This window comes from Exophiala oligosperma (assembly GCF_000835515.1).
Source record: "Exophiala oligosperma strain CBS 72588 unplaced genomic scaffold supercont1.1, whole genome shotgun sequence".
In the NCBI taxonomy this organism is placed as follows: Eukaryota; Fungi; Ascomycota; class Eurotiomycetes; order Chaetothyriales; family Herpotrichiellaceae; genus Exophiala; species Exophiala oligosperma.
The window spans coordinates 872,718-896,395 of NW_015622818.1; the positions used below are offsets into that span (position 1 = coordinate 872,718).

Consider the following 23,678-nt stretch of genomic DNA (forward strand, 5'->3'; position numbering starts at 1 on the left):
CAGAATCGAGAAATCTGGATGACATTAGAATTGCGCTCCGGTACTTTCGGGATTCTATTACTCGTGGAAGATTTTCCTTTCTACATTGACAAGCCGATCAAGTTCTCACAACACAATGCCGCAACATCCCGTTCTTCAGAAGTAAATTACACCCGAGCTGGGATAGGGGCGGTGAAGCTGAGAATGGAACGTTGGGAGGTCGGGTGCTATCTCCCTCTTCGCCTTTTCGACATCTTCGAGAGATCGTAAACAGCTGCACCGATGCTGATTGACACACGTGGCTTGTGATAATGTTGTTGAGCCCATTTCGGGGAAGAAATCTGGACCTGAGATGGCCCGCCTTTTGATGACAGTGACTAACATGGAGTTCCGAACGGGCAGGCTATGATGCCACATAGTTGACTCTAAAGCCTTCCAGTAGTAGGAGATTTTCTTCCCCCTCCGATCTCGTGCTGCGGTGTATGCTCCAAAATACAGAAATATACTCGCTGATAGTGCTCACCTGAATCTTAACATGAATTGCCAGGTACTGAATCAACAAGCCAGACCAGCATTCACTTGTTCTTGAACTTCTTCTTGACGTATTTCATGACTCGTTTATCACTCATGATGAAGCCACCGATAGCAGCTCCGAGAAAGACTTGGGACGCAGTGGTGGCGCCGGATTCTGGTGGCAAGGAATTTGTTGGTTGGCCTGATGATGAAGATGTTGCTGTCGGATCATCAGCCATTTTGAAGCCAAGTTCAGGGTACGCAGTAGTCGTCGAGGCGGCAGTTGGATCAGCTGAATCCTCGTCCGACTCCTTCTCAACAGCCTTGGCCCTTTCTTCAGCCTTAGCCTTTCTCTTCGCTGCTAATTCCTTCTGGTGCTCATCGTCTTTCACGATCCATTCGTCCAGAACTACCTGGTCGGGGAACATTCGCCTGTGGAAGGCAATCCAGATCGGCACCAGGAGTCGATGCAAACGTTCCTCTTCCTTCTTGTCATCCTTGCTCACCTTCTTCGTGGCACCGACCCAGGTCGCCCGACTCCAACCGGACTGGAAGTCGCTGTTGATCCGACACCAAGGATGGGCAAATCGCGAGGTGACGAATTTCTGTGTGCACGTCCTATAACCTTCCCTGCTGCCTGGTTCGAGCAACGTGATGATGGTCGGTTGTTCTCGGAACGTTTTCAGGTCGTGGAAGAATTGAGCACGAGAATCTCTCTGTATCAATAGTGCATCGAAGAAGCGTGTGTAGCAAGCTGGTGATTCGTCCAAAGATGTGATGTATCGGTATAGTCTGGGTTCAATAGTCGGCTCTTCGTCCTCCACGACTAGTTGGGTATTTGCAGGTCTGTGTGCGGAGGGCATCATGGGTGGTGACTTTTTGAGATCAACTATACCATCTGCAGACCAAAGATTGAAAGATCAGATGCTGTACGACCCGAGTGAGACGTGCAATGTGTAATCCAAAGTCGACTGATGCTGCGCAGACTTGTGGGTGAGAATATTCGGATGTTGGTGGAAGGGTATTCGATGAGGCATTATCCGGTAAAGGAGAAATATCATCAACTACCAGGTACGGGAGAAAGCTGGTCTTGTCGACATCGTGAGTCCAGCCAAAGCTGGGAAAGATGTTATTGTTGTTGATCCCCTCAAGGTAATGCCGAGAAGGTCCTCATCTCATCACGCTTGTACATTTAATTTGATTGGATTTGCACACGAAAGCAACAAAATAAGTCGAAATTGTGGCACTCACACAAGACGTACCAAGAAATGACTTGCAGGCAGCCGACAGTGTCCATTTGGCCTTGGCTGGCCACTGTATGGAGCGCCCAGAGAAGGGAGGCTTCACGAGAAGTGCCCGATAGCCTTGGAAGGGTGTAAGCTCCAACTTTGGATCCCTTCACCCATCTTATCAGGCCTCTGTTGGTATTTTATATCACTTGAACTGATGGACCGGAGTAAACATGAGGTTTGGAAGCGATATTCGACGGGGGCGCCTAGTGAACCCTTTGCGGGTAAGAAAACCGCAGGTACTGACGGCTAAACTGCGCTAGTCCCAACTGATTATCCCTCGTCCAACAACGCTCGACATCTGCCCCGGTTCTTTGTACCCAATTCTCGAGATATGAACCCTTGAAAAGAAACCGGTCTCTTGCCAGATATTGTTTCTGCATGTCGGGAAGCCCCAGCTGAAGAAGATCACGACAGGATCGGCGGCCATGGAGCGTACCCTCAGGATCCTCGTGAGATGATGATGGGCAGTTGACCCGAAGGCTGAGGAAGGTATGGTGGTAACGATGAGGATAAAGATCACTTTGGCCACGAACAAGACGATGAAGGTGAAGTTTATAGCGGGGGTATGATGGGTATGAGTATGGGTATGGGTTTGCCTTGGGGACGCGATACGTATGCAGTTCAACCACCTCAGTAGGGATCTCCGACAACAGGGTGTTTCTATCAGATTGTGTTGTCCTAAGCCACGACCACAAGGCCAAAGAATCCATCGAAGAATACCTACCCTGTCTACTCCGTACAGAGTAGTGAACCCAGCTAGGTCTCCTCAAGATATCATCCACTTGAGAAGACTCATGCCGGGAGTGCGAGCTTTGCAATTTGTATGCTAGAGTCAGTGAACATGAGTGAGTAAATGGTACCTACAATGCAGTATTCCCGTTCTACCCTTACTGTTTATAATTCACCTACAGCATCACCGACCTTGTAATTGTAAACAATTACTTTCATGCAGTTGGGGCAAAACATTTCACTCACCCTCCGAGAAATGTTTACCGTCTGACCCATGCCTCAGATACGCAGCATGTACACGCACACACATGCACACGCGTATAATGTGCAGCAAAACTTGCAGAAGGTATATGAAGCTCACAAGCCAAGGCTCCAAGACAGGCTTGAATCGCGTCTTGTGTCGCTTTGACGTCGAGGGTGACTGTGAAGATGTGTTTGATCGCCATCATCTTCTCAACTCCAAGACTCTTGGCCGTGATATACGTACTGTACTCAAACGACTTACGAGTCGCCAAGGCGATTGTTTGCAGTTTGGTGGTCCACGTACAGTAATAATACGTCTCTTCTTATAAAGCACACCGTTACGAGTATTAGGGGGATGTTTCAGGGGGGAAATCGTTTGCGGGTGAGTAAGCTATTTCTTGGCGGCTGAGCTTACCTCTCGCCTTGATCTCCGGGGGGCTTTGATACTGCTTCCAAGAAGCTGCATACGTAGGTACCTAGACCTGAGAGACAAAGTTGAAGCCATCCGCAGGTACCTTGGCACATCCCTAAATCTCAAAACATTGCACGTCTGTATAAAGTCAACAACAACACGCTGATCACTCTTCGAATGGTGTTTCACATTACCTTGTTCGAGTAAACTTACCTACTATATATGGACTCCGTAGAATTAAGCTCACTTAGTTCTCGCTTGAGACAATAGATCGGCAGCTCCTGAACCTGATACATTGACGTTGGGGCCTTTCTAAGCGAGAGTGATGCCCGTCTTGTCTGGGAACAATTAACCAACAACATACTGTTACCCCGTAGTATTTTCTGCAAGACCATCAATGGTCACGTTCATGTGATCCACCACGAAGAAGTCGGATGGTCAAGACGTGTCTGACATCTTCCCCCCTTGCCATGTCTTCGGGCGGGAAGAAAATGCGGTGAGCATACAAAGTTACAAGCAACTCATCATGTGAGGAACGGCTTGGGACGAAGCGGAGATTATTGTGATGCTCCCTCGCATTGTAGGCTACGCTCGGCTTGCTGTTGATCCTGGAACAGAACAGCCCGACGCCACAGACGAAGCAGAAGCAGGGTTGACAGAATGCGGTGAAGCACCATATTCACAAGAACAAGGGTTTTGATGCCGACTCTGCAAAGCAGGTGAGGTGCGCAGAGGTTGGTCACACTGGTATTAAGCATCCCGTACGAGTACAACATACGAGTAACGACCCCTGCTGCACCAAGTATGCTTTGGCCTTTTGGTTGGCTTGTACGGGCTTGTTGGTCGACGTATTTTGCAGGTACCTCCGAATTAGGCAAGTCTGGTTCCTGATCCGGCCTTTTCTCAGAAGGCGTTTGCATTCTCCGTACATGCGATGGCAATTGGTTGGAAACGGGTTCCCTCGAAATGCGACCTCGCTTGACCCATCCTTTGGTTGTGTGTGTTTGCATTTGCACAACGGATGACCCTTCGAAATGACAACGGGTCATCGGAAGATATCGTAGAAGAGGAAAAGCTTCCAAGCTTCTGCATGTCGGTATCCAAGCGTGGGGGGAGGTGCTTGAGCGAGCGGTGCATTAGCTCTGTCGCCTGTGATTCGTCATTTGGAAAATGCCTCATAGTAAAAATGTCAACTTGCCGAGGGAATGGTCCACCTCGTCCGACTCCAACAGCACAATGTTGCCTCTTCACACCCAATTACGCTGCTCTTCCATGCGCTCACAACCCACTGACCAGTGGCCGTCATATTGGATAGACTGCTGCTAACTTTTTCGGCATGCAACAACACAGCTTGTCTGAGAAGGTGGGTGCAGCTGCGAATTGCATCTCCTCCTCACAATAACAGACTAGGCCAGCATTGCATGCAGCCAGATGCTGATCGACAAGTACTGTACTCGTACCAGCATCTGATGTCGAGAGAACCCTTGAACCTGTTCGCAGCGGACCCTTTCCCACGCGTTTGGTTCTGGCCTCGATTTGTATCAATTGTGAGCTCGTGGATAGTCCGAGCGTCGATTCATACCACAACCCGCGTTTTCGAATCATTACGCAACCATTCTAGAATCTAGAGGTCTGAGCACTGTCCTGACCGTTTGTTGACCGCCTGTCTTTGCGCAGTGCTCCTTTGTGTTCAATGGGTGCTAGCTTCCGCAGGATGGAGTTGACAACCTCGAAACACGGGCCGCTGTGGATTCTCGCCATGTTGTGGAGAGCTATGAGACGAAGCAGTCCTCCGGTCATACTTTTGATCGCGTTGGGTGATGCGAGTAGCGCGTACACAAGGGGGTGGTGGGCTCGCCAAAGCTCGATGAACTCGCATGTATGCATGCACGGGTGTGAAGGGGTCAGGTGCGGCAAGAGTCGAGGGTTGGAGATTGTGTTTGTCACATATTGGGTTACGATTGCACACTCCAACAAGTCATCTGCATCTCGTATGCGGCAGGTGTATTCGCTCTGCACGGCCCGCCCGTCAGAAAACGAGGGTGTAGGTAAGATTGTGAGACGGTCAGATCAACAGGTCATGCAGGATCGCCAATGTATGCCTGAACAATGGTGAGCTGAAAATAATAATTTGTGTGTGTGTGTGCGCGCATGTGTGTTGTGTGTGGGAAGCAATAGAACGTATCCACGAGTGACAGTTTTGGTAGCGGATCGGTTGACGTCATCTCACTTGCTTGTAGGTAGATCCGGCTTCGTCTGTGCAAAAACTATTGTGGTGCTGGGGATACTTGTAGGAGTAGGACTACTCCGAAGATGTTGGAGGGTTGTACAGCAGTATAGCCACGACACATGGGCATAGCCCGCTGCAGGGCACGACCAGGTATGATGCGCGTAGATGAGACTTGGGGTGTCTGATGCCCTGAACCAGGCACCAAGGACTCAGATGCCAAGGACCTCAAGAGTCAGGAATTGGAGGTGTTTCTGGTCGCTACTGATGCATGTCTGCGTCAGCTCTTGAGTAGTATGTACTCCGTATATTGAAGACATACTAGACGATTGGATCATCAACTTGAAGACGGGTCAACACGGAGAGCATTGCACTACACGAGTAGCATGGGGGGTCGTTCGAGACGCGGCACAAGGGAATAGTGACGAGCGACCTATACAAGTCCCTGGAACATTGCTACATTCGCAAGGGCATCGTCCAGCTGGGAATGGCATGATTGAGGTCATACCCTTCCATACGAGTGTGAAGAGTATATTGCCGGCCTTGCCGAACAGGGTCTATGTTGCCAGGGAATTCATAGTTTGAAGCCCTGGTACTCGGTACTCGTACATGGCAACCTTTACTCAAATACGTCAACGACAATAATACAAGTACCCTGACCCGTGTCGCTGGTTAACAAGAACCCTGATCAGCGATACTAGAAACGTGACGTTGCCTGGCAGGCCAGGCACAAAGGCATCATGGACCCTAATAGTGGTCTTGTGTTTTGTTGTTGTATGCGAAAAGATCGGCATGGCTTTGACATGAACATCAAACTGTTGATGCGACAAAATTAGGACAGCGACAACACGCTGTTTATCATTTGTGTGAAAGATTGTATGGTAACCATAGCACAAAGACTCTGTTAGACATGTTTCCAGCGATACTCTTGCCTCGTTGCTTTTCTCACCGATCAAAAGCTGTGATGAGTTGCCAGTGGGTGGCTACAATTTCTGCCCTTCATCCGATTCGATCCATGACATTGAGCAAGGGGGCCGAGGAGGTCGGTGGGTTTTTTGTTTTGAGTTGCAAGAGGTCGAGGGAGAAAGGGAAATGCTGGTTGGATGAAGATGAAATTCCCTGATACCTGTGGCATATTCCGCAGCTACATGCCTGCAATTATTCGTTACCGTACGGAGTATTGTTGGTTTGTTAGATCATACCATATTGTACGGAGGAGAAGCTGCTAGTGTAGGCGCCTCTGACGCCCACCAACAAAGCCTAAAGATATGTCTGTCGTGGGCTGCCAATTTAGAGGCTAGCGCAGGGAGCCGGGTTGCTGGCAGGCCCCCCAAAGGGAATGAGGACTGCGCCTAGGGCACCTCCTACTCAAGTCTTCTGCGAGAACCGTCACATGGGCCCAAAATTGCCACTTGTCTGACCAAACATAATTTCCCGGCGTAAAAGGATTTTCCTTGTCCACACCCCCCCAAAGACCGACTACCGGTCCCCGTCCGGACAAAATTGTCTCCTTATAGGGAGTAGTCCGTCCCTGACTCGTAACAATACAGGTACTGACTGTATCCACCGCACCAGCGAAAAATCCTGTTTTCCTCTCGTCAGTCAACGTTTTCTCGATCTCCCATCGACGCCAGAATCCCTGCTTACCCTCGCCTATTCTACTGGCTGCCACCGCCAACTGCTCGCACTGCCGACCTGCTCACAAATCTCCAATTCTCTCTTCTTTGGCTCTGCTGTTGCCCGCACTTTTCCCTCATCAAAACAGCCATATCCCGATCTCTCTTCTCTTCCCTCCAACCCTAACACACCACCACCTCCTACCTACCACTCTCCTCTCCCTCTCCTTCCGTCCTCTTCCTTTTGTTATTCAACTCTATCGCCTTCTCTCCGCTTCATCTGGAGTTTGCGTAAGCAATCTCCTGTTTGTTCGCACGTATTTGGCTCTTCGAAATCGCGTCTAGCGTTTCGTTCATCCTACGGCTTCCGACACCTCTGCGCAGTCCGTACATCGCCACCCGCCCTGCTCGACCTTTGTAGACATCACCTGCGTCGTCTCTGGACGATTCCCTCTCCTTTACTTGTTTCCTACTCTACGGTCTATCCGGTTTTCAGTCGAGTCCAACCATTTCCAACATCCCATCACCATGTCGAGATACAATTTATAACAACGGCGGTCCTCAGGGCCAACCGTACCAAATAAACACCAGTCCTCTCCGGGATTTGTGTTCTTGTCGTGCCTGACGAAGTTCTCTCTCCAAGAAGGATTCATAAGATTCCACGGCCCATCCACCATTCTATCACCTTTCATAGACTCCGATGGCACACCACCAAAAACATCAAACAGACGCCCGCAGAAATTCAACCATGCAGAGCCTACTCAAAATGTTGAATCTCTCCACTGCTCCCACCGTTGCTCTGTCCGACGAAGAGGTCAACGCTGAGGCAGATGAACCTCCGGACGATCACATCGCATCCCTCAAGATGCCTTCCCGAACTCGCTCCGTCGCTCTACCGCGTACTCACCGCGAATCTCTTTTGACCCGCGCCATAATGGCAGAGTCAAAACACGACGAACGTTCTCCTACCTCTTCTTCGACCCGCGGCCTTTCGACTACCTCCTCCCATAGTACGGCGAGCATGGCCTCTACCGCCGAGTTGACCAGCGATGGAGACCTTACCAGTCCCTCTCGTTCGGCCACGCCAAGTCCGCCACCGCCTCCTGGTCGTTTTACCCAGTTGGTGAACGGCAGGAAACCCTCTCCCATACCCTCGAAGATACTCATCGCACCGAACTCTAAGGATGAAAGACCAAGCGTTGCCAATGTCGGTGAAGCCGCGGTCGAGAAGAGTCTTGGCCGAAAGCGCTGCATCATGTTTGCTTGCGCTGGCACTGATTCTGAGAAGAGCAAGGATGATGTGTCGGTGCCGAAAGATAAAGCTACAGAACCAGAGGTCCCGAAGAGAAAATGCATGCTCACATTTGCTTGCCCTACCCGCACAAGTTCCGGCGAAGGCAAGCCTCAACTCTCCAAGTTGCGCGTCGAGCACAAATCTCCTCGTCGTTTGTCGCCGGCTCCTACTTCAAGACGTAGACCGAGTACAGAGTCTGCCGACCTTACCGGTCGATCGGCCGAGACTGCTATTGCAGCATCCGCCGACCGGACCAGGGTCAACCCTCCTTCTCCCAAGTCAGCTTTCCATGAATTTGGCAGCTCACACGATGAGACGGATGCATGGATCGACAGGCCTAACCAGCACAAGGGAAAGCTGACCCTCGACGACTGTATGAAGAAAGAGAACAAGATCCGCCAGATCGGTCGAGAAGCTGAAGAGGAGGCTGAAGAGGAAGAGCGTGAGCAAGAAGAGTTTGAAGAGGAGCTCGAGGACAATGAAGCACATGTTGATGACTTTGCTCCCTCTGACGAGGAGTCGGATGGCGGAAATGAGTCCGATGATGAAGGTGGTTTCGCCAGCTCTGACGAGGAAAGTGATGCTGGATCAGAGTATCAGTTCTGGGCACCCACCAGAACCACCACCCGCAACACGAGCATTGACAACATGCACATCACCCATTTCAGCTCTCGTCGCCAATCGGACGCGAGCTCTATCGACTCCGAAGAACACTCTGGTGGTCTTCCACTCTTCTCGGCTAGAAAGCAGCTCGGCAAGTACCATGGCAATGGTCATCGAATTTCCAAGATGCGACCTGGAACACCAGAGCTGCCGGATAGCACTGACTTCGTCTGTGGTACTCTCGACGAGGATCGTCCGTTGGAGGCGGCATATATCTCATGTCGTGAACAACGCAAGCGAGAGAAACATATCCCAATCCCCCAGGACATCGACCCAAGTTTCCCTACCACCGATCCTGAGGAAGAGGAAGACGAAGTCGACGATGTGGTCCAGTCACAGCCTAGTTCGGATGAGCCTCGCTGGCTCACAGAGCAGTTTGGTGCACTCGAAGATATCCGTGGACGTCGCAAGACATCAATAACTTCTCCGCGGGAATCTTCTCCACGACCTGGATATCCAGCTCGCCGAGGGCTACACCGGTCACCGCCACCAAAGCACATGGTAACCCGCTCTCCTCCGCCAAGAAGGCTTTTTGGACATTCTCCCACGAGAATGAGGTCTCCCCCTCCACCTGCCCGTCTACGCTCGCCACGAGGATCCCCAACTGGTCTCAAGACTCCTCAGCTCAACATGAGGGGCTTGGCTCAGCGGCCCAACATGGAACGTACAGCTTCTCTTCCAGACACTCCAAACCCATTCTTCAAAAACTTCAAGGTTGGAAGTGCATCCATTTCCAACATTGCTTCTGGGGCTGTAACCCCTGCTATTGAGGAACCTCCACGTGCTGATATGCACGTCAGAGGTCCAGTCGACATTGTCATTGGCCTTGAGAAAAAGCGTCAGAAGAGAAAAGAAAAGTTCTGGCGTCAGCACTGCCGCAAGGTAGCAAAAGAACAAGCTGAACGAAAACCCCTTCGCGGCCGCGGTGCCGAAAGAATGAAGGAGCTTGGTCTTGAATGCGCCGAGCGTATGAAGGGCTATGGCGTCGGCCAACAAACCCAACTGGTGATTTCACTTTAATTTACTGGAATCACTTGTTCTCATGCATGGCCATCGCGCCAGCATTGCACATACTCATTTTTATTTGTACGACTTTTTCAAGGGTGTTGAACCCTCTTTGTAGCGCCTTGGGGTTGCCTTTTGCACCAGGGCCTGATGACCTTTCACTTACCCATGGACTCTTCAGAAGCCCATGTTGGTCTCGGCTCGGCAGTATTCCATTGAGCTTGCATGCATATTCCGAGCATAGCAATGGGCGTTTTATGGGATTGGTAAATACATATGACCATCAGCATGGTCCTCAGAATACAGAGAGCTTCTCTCGGGCAAAGACTCGATTGAGAGCCTGAATGCACAAATCCAGATTGAGAAGATTTCCTTTGAGATATTATCCAGTTACAGTTGTTCCATGTGTTCACGTAGAATCGTGTGGTACTCTGTATGTCCAGGCGAGAACATGTTTTCGTGTCCTTTGCCCTCACAGCCGTCGATCGATAGATTACAGTCACGTGCATTATTTCACTTGGCGCGATATTACCCGATGCGGCCTGATGTGTTTCTGCTGCGCTTTCGGCTCATCCAACAAACGTGACATGACATTGACATCTGGCCGCTTGTCCATCGTCTTTTTCCAAGCATTAAAGTGAGCGAAAAGAAAGACCGCCGACCTCCATTTCACAGCCAGCAATTTTCATTTGCAGTTTCTCAGTGATAGAGATTGTCAGAATCCATCGTTTGTGTGTCCTTTGAATCTGACCGCATCATGTGGATCGTCAACTGGTGTATGTTGGAAGACGCTACTTCTGGATATCGTCACGAAATGCTGATACGATTTGTTTCTCAGTCTACGACATCCTTGCGTCGCTCGGCCTACTCAACAAACATGCCAAATTACTCTTCCTCGGGCTGGACAATGCCGGAAAGACGACGTTATTACACATGCTGAAGGTACGGGTGCAAGGCCGGGACACGGGGTCCCAAAACGCAAAAGAGACAAAGAGACACGGAGACAAGGACACGTTTTGGGAGTCAAGGCAACAATAAACAATGCTGACGGTTGGTTTTTGTAGAACGACCGAGTCGCGATCCTTCAACCTACACTACATCCTAGTACGGTTTACCCTACCCCCCCCCCCCCCCCCCCTGGCAAAGTTCTTTTCGAACTCGTCGTTTCTGACCATGATCCCACAGCTTCCGAAGAACTGGCGATCGGTAACAACAGGTTCACGACCTTTGATCTCGGTGGTCATCAGCAAGGTATGCGATACCCCCCTCCCTCGGCAGCATTTGCAAAAAGCAAAACGAAAAAAAAACAACACCAGAAATGATTTGTTTGGACTGACGTTCAACCTCTTGCACAGCCCGCCGTCTGTGGCGTGATTACTTTCCCGAAGTGTCCGGCATCGTTTTCCTCGTCGACGCCAAAGACCACGAACGTCTCCCCGAAGCCAAAGCCGAACTCGACGCCCTCCTCGCCATGGAAGACCTCGCAAAGACCCCCTTCCTCATCCTCGGTAACAAGATCGATCACCCCGACGCCGTGTCGGAGGATGAGTTGAGACACCAGTTGGGTCTGTATCAAACGACGGGCAAGGGCAAGGTGCCGTTGGAAGGAATCCGACCCATCGAGGTGTTTATGTGCAGCGTCGTCATGAGACAAGGTGAGTTTTTGGCCCTCCCCCACAAAATGTCCTTTGGATGGTGCACCGGAACAACTCTCTGACCCGGGGGTTCTGAAAATTACAGGTTACGGTGAAGGTATCCGATGGTTGGCGCAGTACGTGTAGACCGTACACAACACCACAACGTTGCTGTACATGACAAAGTCGAGACGGGTTCTTCTCTCCGGGTCAATCCTCCCTGCCAACATGAATCGTTATGTTTGACCTCTCGGGAGGGGGGAACTCTCAAGCTCGAGATGGGTTGGCTCGAGTCCCGTTCCAAGCAAACACAATTGGATGCGCAGTGAAGTAGCAAATGCATTTTATTGTGCCGGCCAAAATGCTTTTGTCGTTCCTGTTTCCTACGTGTCTTGTGTGCCTGCGTACAAGCTCAAGAGGACTCGAGTTCAATCCCCGCCGTTGGAGAATCAAGAATACCAAAGTACCTAGGTAGTAATGTCAAGACCATGAAATTCGAATACAGAGCGATATTATTATTGTTATTGTTGATTAGACGACAACGACGTTTTGTTTTTTTGTTTTTCCTTTTGGTTCTGGCCATGGTTTCGTTCTCTATACCGTCAAGGTCGTTTTTCTGGCAGATTCGATGGCTTCGCTGATTTCAAGTTCCATGTTTGACAGACAGTGGACAGGACAATGCATGCACCGGTGAATGGTTGGACCTTTTCTTTTTAAACTTTCCAACCCGACCTCTTTCTCACTTTTCTGTCCATCTAGGTACACTCATATGGACCTTGACAAAAGGTCAAGGAGGTGTGAGACGAGAGAATATCCCTCACTCTTGTATCACGAGGTCAGAAGGGGGGGGGAGAGAGAGGGATTGGTTGTCCTCCCCCAAAAAAACCTACACACATCACCATAAACGAATCAATCAGTGTCAAACGTAAACGAAAGCAGACGCCGACGCCCTTTGAACAACATCCTCAAAAAGATCTTGTCCCAAAGATACCGACCCGATCGATGTCGGGATGAGAGGATTGAAACAAAGACGACGACAACCTCTGGGAGGCAAAGTGATAAAACAGTCCTTGCAAAAGCAACTCCTCACTTTACAAAAAACTTTCGCCTGCTTCTTTGAAAGGGTATTCTTTCCTTGACAAGAAAAAAAAGAAAGAAAAGTAAGGCACATGTTCTACTATTCTGAAGGGAAAGAAACACAACTCGTCATCTCTGCTGGCAATGCTGTGCTGGTAATAGATATTCTTGCGTACGATCGTCGTTCTAGTCGAGGAAAGGCTCTAACTCGTCAGGCATCAGAACATCAATGGATAGAGAGAGAGAGAGAGAAACAGGTAAAAAGCCATCTTGCATGTTACAGGAGGAGGATCTGAGAAGATGCGTATCCGACGCCTGGCCGCCCTCGCATTTCGTCTCCCCATCATCTTCCAATTCTCTTTCGTTTGCTCACACACTTTAACACAGCGGTAAAAAAAGGGGAGGATTGCATCTTGAATTAGTATCGCCAAGGCCAAAAAACTAATGCCCATATCCCATAGTCCCATAGTCCTGGATCCCAGAGAGTCGATCTGTCCATTGCCCTTTTCAATGACTTGTGAAAGCATGAGAGAGAAAGTCCGTGCCTGGTTTCAACTCGATCCCCCGTGCTTGACAGCCTTGTTTCAAGAATGTGCTGGATGGTTGCAAGTACATGTTTTCGTCGCGTTTGTTGTGTAACTCATCGAGTATGATTTCGCCGAAGAATCGTACTCGGCCAAAGGGAATTCGTCAACGTATGGAGGCGAGGAGGCTAGAACTGGCAAAAAAAACTCGTCTACAGGACCAATATTGAGGCGCGGAGTAAGGTAGATTGTTTAGTCGCACACTGCCGAACCGAGGGAGAATAGACACCGATTACCGTTTCGTAGGGGAAGGTAGAAGGCGATCCTATCTTCTTCCAAATCTGCTATCACGTTCTCGTATCAGCCCAAGTCGAGAGACTAGTTTTTGGACTTGCGAGGCGGAGTAGTAGGCCTGCTTGAGCCCTTAGAGGCATAGACATACTTTTGTTTCTTTTCGGCAGGTTTGAGGATCTGTTTCAGGCTGTTAGCAAGTGACGAATTCCAGGGGCTCAACACTCCACGACATACCTGGAACGAGCACAAGAGGCTTTCATCGACGCTCATCATGGCTCCAGCATTATCAAACTCGCCACAATAATTCGGTGCGCTGAACAACGTGACAAGCTGTCGTTTGGAGAAGAACTCGTAACCATCCTCGACTACCTGGTGAGCACGGCAAATCAAGTCCATGTCGTGCTTCTGCAAGAACCTCGAGACGACATCGGGGCCGAAGGTGAACGAGACACCTCGGTCGTTTTCGCTCCACCCCGTGATGTCCTTGTCGGGATCGGACCAGAGCAAGTCGCAGAGAAGACCGCAGTCGGGGATCTATGCCTGTCAGTAGTTTTCTTCGACATGATACGTGCGCAAAGTGCAATAGCGCGGTGACCGTTGGGACATTCTTGTGCAACATGAAGGAAATGATCGGCTTACATCCGTGGGACGCATGACGCGACGTATTTGTTCCATCGAGTTGAGATCAGGGCTCAATCCTCCATGCATGGTGAAGATCTTTTCATCGATGATCGCAGCGATTGGCAGACAGTTGAAGCAATCCGTAAAGGTCTTCCACAACTTGATGTTGTATCGCCGTTTGCATTCATCGTAGAAGCCGTAAATACGGTTGATGCTAGCACATTCGTGGTTTCCTCGCAGGACGAAGAAATTCTCTGGATATTTGATCTTGTAGGCCAGAAGCAGGCAGATGGTCTCGAGGGATTGTTTGCCACGATCCACGTAGTCTCCGAGGAAGAGGTAGTTCGCTTCGGGAGGGAAACCGCCGTATTCGAACAGGCGAAGAAGATCGTAGTATTGACCGTGAATATCGCCACAAATCTACCAAGGCACGGTCAGTGAGAGGTTCTCCCGTATGTTGCCGTCATCGCGGCCATCGCATCATACCTTGATTGGGGCTTCCAACTCGAGCAATATAGGTTGAGAAATGAAAATTTCCCGTGCCTTTGTGCACAAGTATCGAATCTCTGTCTCTAGCAACTGCACTTGCTTTCCAGGCCTGCTTCCTCTCACTTCGAGCAGCCGATCAATGACAGAGTCTAAATCCACCTCATGCTGTTCTGCCATGGTGTACTCGCCGCGGGCGGGGCAGGGAGGAAGGGGGAAGGCGCCGACCAGATAGGGTCGGGAGGAATGGAGAACGGGAAATCGATACGCGTAGGTTGTTACGAGAAGCTCACAACTCTATCTAAACACAATCAGGATCGATTCGAGATCGTTTCGGCGTCGAGGAGGGGAAGCTGACGCAAGTCACAGACTCGGTCAGGGTGAAACATACCAGGTACAGAATAGGGAATGCAGAATAGCCTGCAGAGCGCTCAGCTAGAAGAACGCCCGGGAAACCTGGGGCCTCGATGGAAGGATGTGCGCAGGTTGACGACTTTTGGAGCAGTCTGAGGTGTTGTTATCGCGTCGGGAGTCTGTGGAACAAGCAGGCTGAGGGGGCCCCAATTGTCTGCGGTGCAGGACAAGCGGTTTCGACGGCAAGGGCGATTGTTTTTGGATCAGCTTGGACGGCAATCCGTTCGACAGTAACTAATGCCGGGTTGCAGATGGAAGTGAGTACAGGTAAGAGCAAATTGGGAAGCGTAAAAGCAGTGTCGACGGCGGGATGAGGAGGGCGGATTTGCTATTTTCAATCCTGGCAGCGGTGTTGGTCTTGGCGCTGGCGACAAAGAGAGTTGAGTGATGAGGAGGAGGAAGAGCAGGCGAAGTCGACGAGGCGCTCACTACCATGTACGAGAGTTACCCCTACCTCAGGTACCTCAACCCAGCACAGGGAGGCACTCATGCGCCTAAAAGAGCGCCCCTAGATAGGACCCAGGGGAGGGGCCGACCACCCAGCGGTAACCCCTTCCTGCGCCCCCAACTGGCCACTACAGATCCTCCCTGGGCTTCCTCGGCTTCCCCCCAAAAGACCCTCTGTGCTCGTACCATAGTTCCAACGCGCGCTGAGTCGTCTTCCCCTTTTTCGCGAGATGCCGATCTCAGATTTTACCTAGGCTACCCTACGGTCTGGAACATTTATCGCTTGACTCGGCGTCAGCCTCGCCATCCGCTCTCTGCCTCTGAGAAAACGCTAACGTGAGATCTGCCCCGAGAAGAAAAAATACAGAGAACACGTTCCCACCTTTGCTGATGTTTTGGCGACAACCGGGCCAACCCAGCAGCAGAGGAATGTAGGCTAATCGCGCGACAGCCCTCGCTAGCGTCAGCGCATTGCGCCCATGCCATCCCATGCCCAGTGAGGTCTTTTTGGCCTCTTGCTGTCGCCAACTCGACGAGTCGGCATCTGACCGAAAGAGATGGTGCTATCTTGGAATTTTCCACGCGTTTCCGGGGAACATGTTGAGATCCGCCACGTACCGTTGCCATCTCGATCGACAGACATGTGCCTCTCTACAGGTGAGACAGACGCGTACGAGGGAGCAGTGTCAGAACTCTGCTGGCTGACCTAAGGAGTTAGGTTGAGCCTGGAACTCCCAGAGTGGAGTGATCGAAGGGTCAATACTGTCACTAATCAAATAGTTGCGCGTCAGAAGAGAAGGAGAACGGTTCATATTTCCCACGCGCGCCAAAATTATATCAAGAAGGGAGTGTCTTAAGACATCTCGTCCGTCAAGTCATACTTCGTCTTTGCCCTCCCATGCATCAAGCATTGCAACAACAAAAATATATCAAACAACCCGTCCGACCACGGAACACCGTCGCTATGCGTCAAACACAAATCTTTCGTGACAAAACCACAACAACATATTGCAAACATCATACCCATACCAGAATCCCTTGCAATGCCTCCGTTGTCTTGCAGTGATACGCAAACGAGTGGGTATAAAATTGCAGTCATGAAAAACCATTGCCCAAATCGATCAGAAAAACAGTCGGTCTAAAAAATGCCCAATTTGCAGGCGCAAAAACAGAAAAAGGGTTGATGTAGGTGCAGCAACCAGGCTGTGGCCCTTCTCTGCTGTTCTTAACCCAGAGTACGACCCCCGCTAACAATGACTGGGCCGGGACGGTGCAGGGTGTGGTGTCCCAGATTCTTCTGGCCCTGTGTTATTTCCATGTGGTGGCTATTGTGCCAATTCTGGTCTCCCAGAACACTGAGCCAATTGCTGCCGAATTCTTGCCGTAAGGCTTCGATTTTGGCTCTATAATCGTCTTCTGGCATGGCTTGAGTGCTTGATCCCACGGATGCGACTTGCGTGGATCCATCATACATGTCGTCTTCTGCGGTCTCTCCCGGACTCGAGAGAGGTAGTCGCGGATTTCCATCTGCTGCCAAAAGGTGATGAGTGGCAGGAGATGGCAAAGGGATGGTGGCCGCAAGGTCCTCATCAGGAAGACGTGCGAATGTCTCGTCTTTTGCCAGGTCGACTATGCGTCGTCGAGGAATCTTTTTCCGACGCGTAGTGTTCACCGCACTTTCAATCTGCTGATTGTGACCTTGTTGCGCCTGCTCAGACTGCTGTACAACGAGCGGCAACTCGACTATCCGGATCGACGGTGGTGCAATTTGCCTCTCCAGCTCAGGGACCCGGTCCACCAGTTGCTTTCGCTCCGAGTACCCGGGGCCAGACTCATCAATCACAATGTCATCCACGTATCCGGGCGTCTTGCGGAAGAGGTTAAAGGTAAGCACTCGATAGTCGGACGATGTTTTGGTAAAGGGGTTCCGTTTGACCCAGATGCGCTTCAGGTTCGGAATACAAGTGAGCCTCGCCATATCCATGGGGTCGCAAATCTTGTTGTCCTGGATGTTCAGCTGTTCTAACGACAGGAGCTTCTCGATGCCTGCCAGAGATCGAAGGCGGTTTGCCTTCAGGTTGACCGTCAAAACAGCTGGCAGGGGATATTTAGACAGCGATTGGAGAGACCCAATCATACAGTTGGACAGATCTAACGACACGAGCCTGGTGAGGGAAGCAAGGCTATCTGGTATCTCCGTGAAAAGGTTCGACGAGAGATTCAGGGAGCGAAGCGTGGTGGCTACCGGTGCCAGGCTTCTGGCCGAAATGGTTGTTAGAGAATTGTCTGCCAGGGACAAATACTTCAACCGCTGCCACTTGGCTGGGGGGAGAATGTTTAGGCTAAGGAGGCTGGAAGTGCTGTCGCTACGATGGGGCTGAACGGAATACTCGCTCGAGTTGGAGCTTCCCGATCCTGATCTTTTCACCTTAGAGGAGTAGGAGCGGACATGCCGATATGAGCTTGTCGGTCGCCCCGGGCTAGGTCGTTTTGGCGACACGCTCCCTGACATTTGTTTGTCTCGAGGCATGAACTCGACATGATCGTCGTGCTCGAGACTTGCTCCGGCAGGTGATCCTGGATCCGAATGCGAATGTGCATACCCTGCTTGTGGAGTAGAAGGCACAGTCCACGAGTTTGTGGGAGTTGGCGAGGCTCGACCACCTTTGGTCGAACGTCTTCGACGCTTCTCAGCGTCATCCAATACGATGTCGGTCAGAAGCTCAGCGGGGTCATCTAGATTGGCGCGTTTGACCGTTAGCAGGGTAAGCTGCTCAGCCAGTCTATCCCAACCGTAAAATCGACGGAAGTCAAGATCGACTATGTCCAGCTGCTGCAGGTTTTTGAAGGCGAAGAGTGGGACAGCAGTGTCAAATGGAAACTCTTCATACCCTTGAATGAGCCTAGCGCGATGATCGGTGGTTAGTCGTAGCGATGGCAATTTGGTGAATGCTGAGTAGAGGTATGTTAGATCTGCCTCTGCAAGTGCCTTCGCCTTTTCACTTTTTGAGCTACTGCCACCCAAGCCGATCGACGACCAGAAAGTACTCATTCCTGACATGACGCTCCGCATGCTGGAGACGGAATGTATCGAGTCTCTGTCACTGCGGCCCTTTGATGGCTTGTGTGATTGGAGAAATGACACATAGTTGGACGGAGAAGGATCTGTATTCAGGTTTTCCAGGCGGATGTTCATGGGGCCTACAAGGATATCCAGCTCTTCCATCCGCGATAAAAGGTAGAAAAGGTGGTGAGGTGTCAAGGTTAGTAAGGCCGCTTTCGCTGCATGAGATCTGAAGTTCAGACCAGCGAAAGAAAATGCTGCAGCAAGGGCACTCGACGAGGTACTCGTGCTCGCTGCAGAAGTACCAGAGGTATGGCTCGAGGCGGCCGCGGTGGTGGAATTCAGTGAGGTCTGCCGCCTGTGGACAGACATTTGAAGGCTGTTGGCGAGAGCCTTTTCATGCTGGCGGATGAACTGCGCCAGTGACTAGCCACGAGGTTTCGAATTAGTCAAGGTTCTTGTATCCCTAGTTGCTCGAACGCCACGCCCGTGCACCTTTCTTTCCTCGCGTTCTGCGGTTGACATCTGCGGGGCTGTGTGTATATGACTGAAGTATAGTACTCACGCGAATGAAGTGGTGTCCATCTTCAGTCTGCTGGTGTTCCATCTCCTTCTTGGGCAAACCTCAGCGTCCCAGCTCGAGGTGCCAAATGCAGAAAGTCAAGACGATTCGAACGGCAACGCCTATCGTAAAGGAATGTGGGAGACCAGTTTGCGCGATCCTAAGCCTGTTGAGAGGGACGTGTCAGAATCAATTGGCCGTATACGAGTCGTGCGTGGGCAAGAGCGAGAACATACCAGTCTTGTGTAGAGAGGGCATCGTGGCATCTAGAATGTATAGAGGTGCCCGGGTTGGTTTCGACAAGAGAGGCCGACGGCGAGCGACGTGAGGTCTGTAGCCGCGGAGAGAATATGTGCAGTGTTATCGTGGATTCTCTTGCAGCGTGATCCACTGGTAAGACAATTAAATCCACCCGGGAGATTAAGTAGAATGCTGTGTATGCTGGGGGATTCAGGCCCGGTGTTCCCAGGCAGTTGTGTAAGCAAAGGAGGCTGCGTGATAACAAGGACAAGGCGAGTGCGTGACCGTCAGCAGTGAGGTGAGCCTTGAAGGAGGAAGGAGAGTCGTCGAGGATGGTGTATAGCAGTGAGAATAGCAGCAGCCGGAGAACGAGATGGAGGGGTGGAAAGCCGAGCAACAACAGACGACGGGGTGCAAAGGTTGAGTAGGAGTAGAAACTATAACTCTTTAGCCTGACGGCGGGATGGAGCGTGCAAAGTTTTGCTATCAAGTTAGATTGGAGGGCGCAATATTATCATATCACTGACGAGACAAAGCTCATCCACTCACCAACCCAAACCCTGCATCGACTTCTCTTGATAGCCGCAATAATTCCAGGCTTCGGCTACCATGGTCTACGCTACCTTTACCTACTCCGTACCAGATATTTCCAGTAGCTCAGCTTCACTAGGCTCACTAGGCTCGCCAGACGCCACTGAGGGACTTCAATACCCACTACTTGATGCGATGCCGGCACCTGACTGCCCTAAACATGTTGGTGCTAACGAGGGCGGGTGAAAGGGTTCAGTATTATCCGTATTTTCGAGCCCAATGCTCAGGATCGACGACGACCTCCTTTGCATCAAGCCATGCAAGCCGAGCACAATCCCCGCTACATGTTCTATCAACAAATTTTTACAGAATCATTGACTACTGCAGAGACTTTTGTGCATCGATGAGAAAAGAGGTATTGTGTATGCTTCTCCCGATGGTCAGAGATGCGAGGGCTACACACCCTCACCATAGATTTCTACACACCATCTTCGACGTCAGGGCGCACGTTCAATACATCTTTTGACTCTCCCGTAAACAATTACCCTTCGCCTTCCGCGATCATCACGTCCCTGCGCATGTCATCATACGACGCTTGACGAGCCGTATATGGCTGGCGGACAGGCTCGGCCCTTGGTGGCTCAAGATCATCAGATCGAAGGGACTCTCCTACCTGGGTACAGAGTACGTGAAATCCTCAAGCTCGTACGAGTACTGTGACGAGGCGTTGCCCCTCTACGCATGGCCAACCCCTCCCGTAGCGGCCTCAGCGGACACAACGGGCTCAGCGGGCCTCGCATCTCGTCAAGGTGCAGCCAGTTCAAGATCACTCGTCGGGCCTTTTTAGAGGTCTGCTTTCGGTTCAAGCCCCTACCACCACATGCAGGCAAAGACCCCAGGGTGCCCTGCATGTCACGTCTGACCCACGCCATCCAAGCCAGCTTAGGGCCCAATGGGCGAGCAGGGCACCCCGGTGTGGTCATCGCGCATACAGTAGGGCCTGTCGTGCACCAGCATTTCTTAAGATTTCTGGGCCCTCCCGACCCAAAGGAATCGCCTTGAACGTAGAATTCGAATCTTCACTACGATTACAGTGGGTTTCACTTTTAACCTCAGTCAGGTGCGAGCCGTCTACAACCATCGTTGGACCCTAGGGTTGAGGACCACCAACCACAGCCTTAATGTCGACCATCAGCATCAATCCTGCAACGTCTTGCGGACGATCTTCTTGGAACACTTGGGAATGGTCACAAGTTGGCACACACCAGCGGCACTGACCCAACGTCAAGTTGCCGCTTCTTGGATGATTCGCCTCATGGTCTGATGGCGACAGTGTGTTCCATGTCATTCATTCGTGCTCATGTGCAAAATGATAGGTCACAAAGACCAAGCGCCTGACAGATGGCGCTAGGCCAGAACATTCATGGCCAACAGCCTGTGCTGAGGCGATCGACTGGCCAGGCTTCTGACCGCTCTTCTCCTTCCCCCAGTCTACGCAGGAGTCATTCTTAGTCTCGACCAGTTGAGTCAAAACGCATACGAGACGACCGTCTTGTCACACCTCCTCGGCCGCACGGGCTCTCGCAGGAGTCGTCTCACCGTTCGTGAAGCATTCCATGGCGCGTGGAATGGGTGTGTGAGCTAGGGTCTGGCAGGAGGAGGAACATCTCGGAGTGCTGCATGTGTTCAGCTCACCTCGTTCGGCCTACGTACGCGGTAGGCGACGCGGCTGCATGTCCAACTGACCGCATGACCGATGGAGTATCAGGCTGATATTCCTGAATCCTCCAATGGGCTTCTACTATGACACGAACTTCTATGTAGATAATAATACTCGTATTTCATGTTTTTGTGGAGATGGCCAAATGCTCCGCAGTCCATGGGCCCCAGATCACGAACCCTCGAGGCTGTACTTCAAGACCCTGTTGCACAGTTGTCAGTGGCAGGAAGCCCTGCCCAGGCGTGAGAATATGGAGATATTATTCGACTTAACATCGCTTCCGAACTTTTTATTGCCATCAACGTGGTGATCCTCGAGAACATGACTCGAAAACACGACACGGACTTTCGAGTTCTTCGTGCCACGTCGCAGATGATACGTCAAAGATGTGCGCAGCATGTAGCCGTGCTGCTGTGTTGCATCGTGATTGCAGCTAGGCATTGTTGCCCATTGGTTATTCGAGCGCAGTTTGGGGGCTCTCTGAAATCGTGGCTAAATACTCCGACCACCGAGCCAAAGACGAGGCTCTCCATTCGTTTATTGCCGTCATGATGCAGTGTAAGGTGGTTTATTGTTCCGACTATGCATACTAGGCATAGTGCTCAAAGCTCCCCAAGGTCACTAGTCTGTGATATGCTATCGAGGACAGTCTCCTGGGCCGCTGTGAAGCGAGTAACAAACCGCACCAAGAGTAGCTAGTAGACACTGTAATGTCGAGTCAGCAGTACTTTTCACATGCTCGTAATTTTTGTGTTCTCATTTCTCGAGAATTTGTCGACACGAGACCACCTCTTTTCTTTCACAGCCGATGTAGCCATCACCGTGAGGACGGGAGCGGTGAGTCTGCTCATTCTTGTGACGGGTCACATACCTAATTGGGGTGAAGGTGTCTTTGACAGAGATCTGCGTCTTGCCACCAGCGTTTCAAGATCGTCAGGATTGTTGTATTCGTAGAAGCATACGAGTTCACACGGATTGCACTCGCGCTGTATTGCAGGACCAGCCAGATTCGCCCTGTCTCGAAGATTTCTCGGGCAAGTGGTCGGAAAGAAAGGACACAAGCGCCCGCTCTAAGATGGAATCGGAGGTGACCAAAGGGCTTGCTTGATGCTATCCATGTACGTCAGGCTTTAGCTGCAGCAAGTGGCGGGACTGATGTTGCACGCATCACAGCACCATGCACGTTCGACGGTCGAAAGAGGCAACAAGGGAAACCTAACCCCCACAGTATCCGCTACACATGAGTTTTTCCTCCTTAAGCGTCTTGACAAATGATCTACGGCGCAATCTTCTGCAGGACCGAACTAATCTTGAGGAAAGGTTGGAATCTGAAAAAGTCCTGTCTGCAGCTCTTTTTTCTCGCCGAGCAACGCGTGGGGTGTTTGGCCAGTGCTCGTATCGCGGAGGGTTTTGGTTCGGTACAAAGTGATGATTTGTGACCAGGAGAGATATCATGAGAGTTAGGACCGACCCGAGATTAGTGGCCACTCGGCACGCAGGAGGTCCGCAGAATCCCGCGAAGTTACGTGAGTGACCTCTCGTGATGACCCCTAGCCAAGATTATCGAGGAGTTATGGGAATGGTGGGAGAGCGTGAGAGGGCCGTAGGAGCGAAGGAGCGTTTGGATGGTGGGATGTGAGGAGGATGTTGGTGTTTGGAGGGGCAGCCAAAGGGGTCGAAGGAGCCCATGACATCATTCTGCTTTGCCTACTATCGTACTTGTAGTATTACTCCGCAGGTCAAAAGTGCTTGCACCTCGTTTTCGTTTAGATGTGTGTAAGCATTCTGTACTCTGTACATATATCCAATTTAACAACAAATACCAGTTGGAGATTGGTCCACAAAGACGCATTGACTAGTGCGCCGGACCAGAATTGCTACACCCTTCGTATATCCATAATGCAGTTGAAGCAGGACAGACCAAGAACTCCCACGGAGAAGAATCTGGGTAAGCAGACCTCCTATTCTGTCATCTGCGCCAGTCGAGCGATGATGATACGCACAAGAGGACGTCATAACTGTCCGAGTGATTCTGTTCTATGATTTTTGTATGAATGTCGGCCTCAACAACTTCTTTATTCAAGTACGATT

The 23,678-nt window shown here is 51.0% G+C and overlaps 5 protein-coding genes across 8 annotated transcripts; 2 read left to right on the forward strand and 3 right to left on the reverse strand.

The window, feature by feature from the left end:
• On the reverse strand, nt 1-1,954 carry PV06_00314 (uncharacterized protein). Its single transcript, XM_016400798.1, has one exon. It carries the CDS (start codon nt 1,356-1,358, stop codon nt 555-557), a length of 804 nt encoding a protein of 267 aa, XP_016267851.1. The 5' UTR covers nt 1,359-1,954; the 3' UTR covers nt 1-554.
• Nucleotides 1,955-6,961: 5,007 nt separating this feature from the next.
• On the forward strand, nt 6,962-10,480 carry PV06_00315 (uncharacterized protein). The gene has a single exon (XM_016400799.1). It carries the CDS (start codon nt 7,712-7,714, stop codon nt 9,986-9,988), a length of 2,277 nt encoding a protein of 758 aa, XP_016267852.1. The 5' UTR covers nt 6,962-7,711; the 3' UTR covers nt 9,989-10,480.
• Nucleotides 10,481-10,558: 78 nt separating this feature from the next.
• PV06_00316 lies at nt 10,559-12,113 on the forward strand. Of its 2 annotated transcripts, XM_016400800.1 has the most exons (6): nt 10,559-10,749; nt 10,812-10,915; nt 11,038-11,077; nt 11,159-11,224; nt 11,329-11,628; nt 11,714-12,113. In XM_016400800.1, the coding sequence occupies exons 1-6, from the start codon at nt 10,731-10,733 to the stop codon at nt 11,752-11,754; spliced, it is 570 nt and encodes a 189-aa protein (XP_016267853.1). In that variant the 5' UTR covers nt 10,559-10,730; the 3' UTR covers nt 11,755-12,113. The 2 variants fall into 2 exon arrangements, with proteins under 2 accessions (XP_016267853.1, XP_016267854.1); XM_016400801.1 differs by having other exon boundaries at nt 10,559-10,915.
• A 658-nt stretch (nt 12,114-12,771) lies between these two features.
• PV06_00317 lies at nt 12,772-15,465 on the reverse strand. Of its 2 annotated transcripts, XM_016400803.1 has the most exons (6): nt 15,001-15,465; nt 14,610-14,910; nt 14,142-14,543; nt 13,737-14,036; nt 13,651-13,679; nt 12,772-13,552 (listed from the first exon to the last, which is right to left on the reverse strand). In XM_016400803.1, exons 2-6 carry the CDS (start codon nt 14,787-14,789, stop codon nt 13,534-13,536), a joined length of 930 nt encoding a protein of 309 aa, XP_016267856.1. In that variant the 5' UTR covers nt 14,790-14,910; nt 15,001-15,465; the 3' UTR covers nt 12,772-13,533. The 2 variants fall into 2 exon arrangements, with proteins under 2 accessions (XP_016267856.1, XP_016267855.1); XM_016400802.1 differs by having other exon boundaries at nt 12,772-13,679.
• A 798-nt stretch (nt 15,466-16,263) lies between these two features.
• On the reverse strand, nt 16,264-19,730 carry PV06_00318. Of its 2 annotated transcripts, XM_016400804.1 has the most exons (3): nt 19,333-19,730; nt 19,100-19,262; nt 16,264-18,960 (listed from the first exon to the last, which is right to left on the reverse strand). In XM_016400804.1, the coding sequence occupies exons 2-3, from the start codon at nt 19,139-19,141 to the stop codon at nt 16,696-16,698; spliced, it is 2,307 nt and encodes a 768-aa protein (XP_016267857.1). In that variant the 5' UTR covers nt 19,142-19,262; nt 19,333-19,730; the 3' UTR covers nt 16,264-16,695. The 2 variants fall into 2 exon arrangements, with proteins under 2 accessions (XP_016267857.1, XP_016267858.1); XM_016400805.1 differs by having other exon boundaries at nt 16,264-19,262.
• Nucleotides 19,731-23,678: the final 3,948 nt, after the last annotated feature.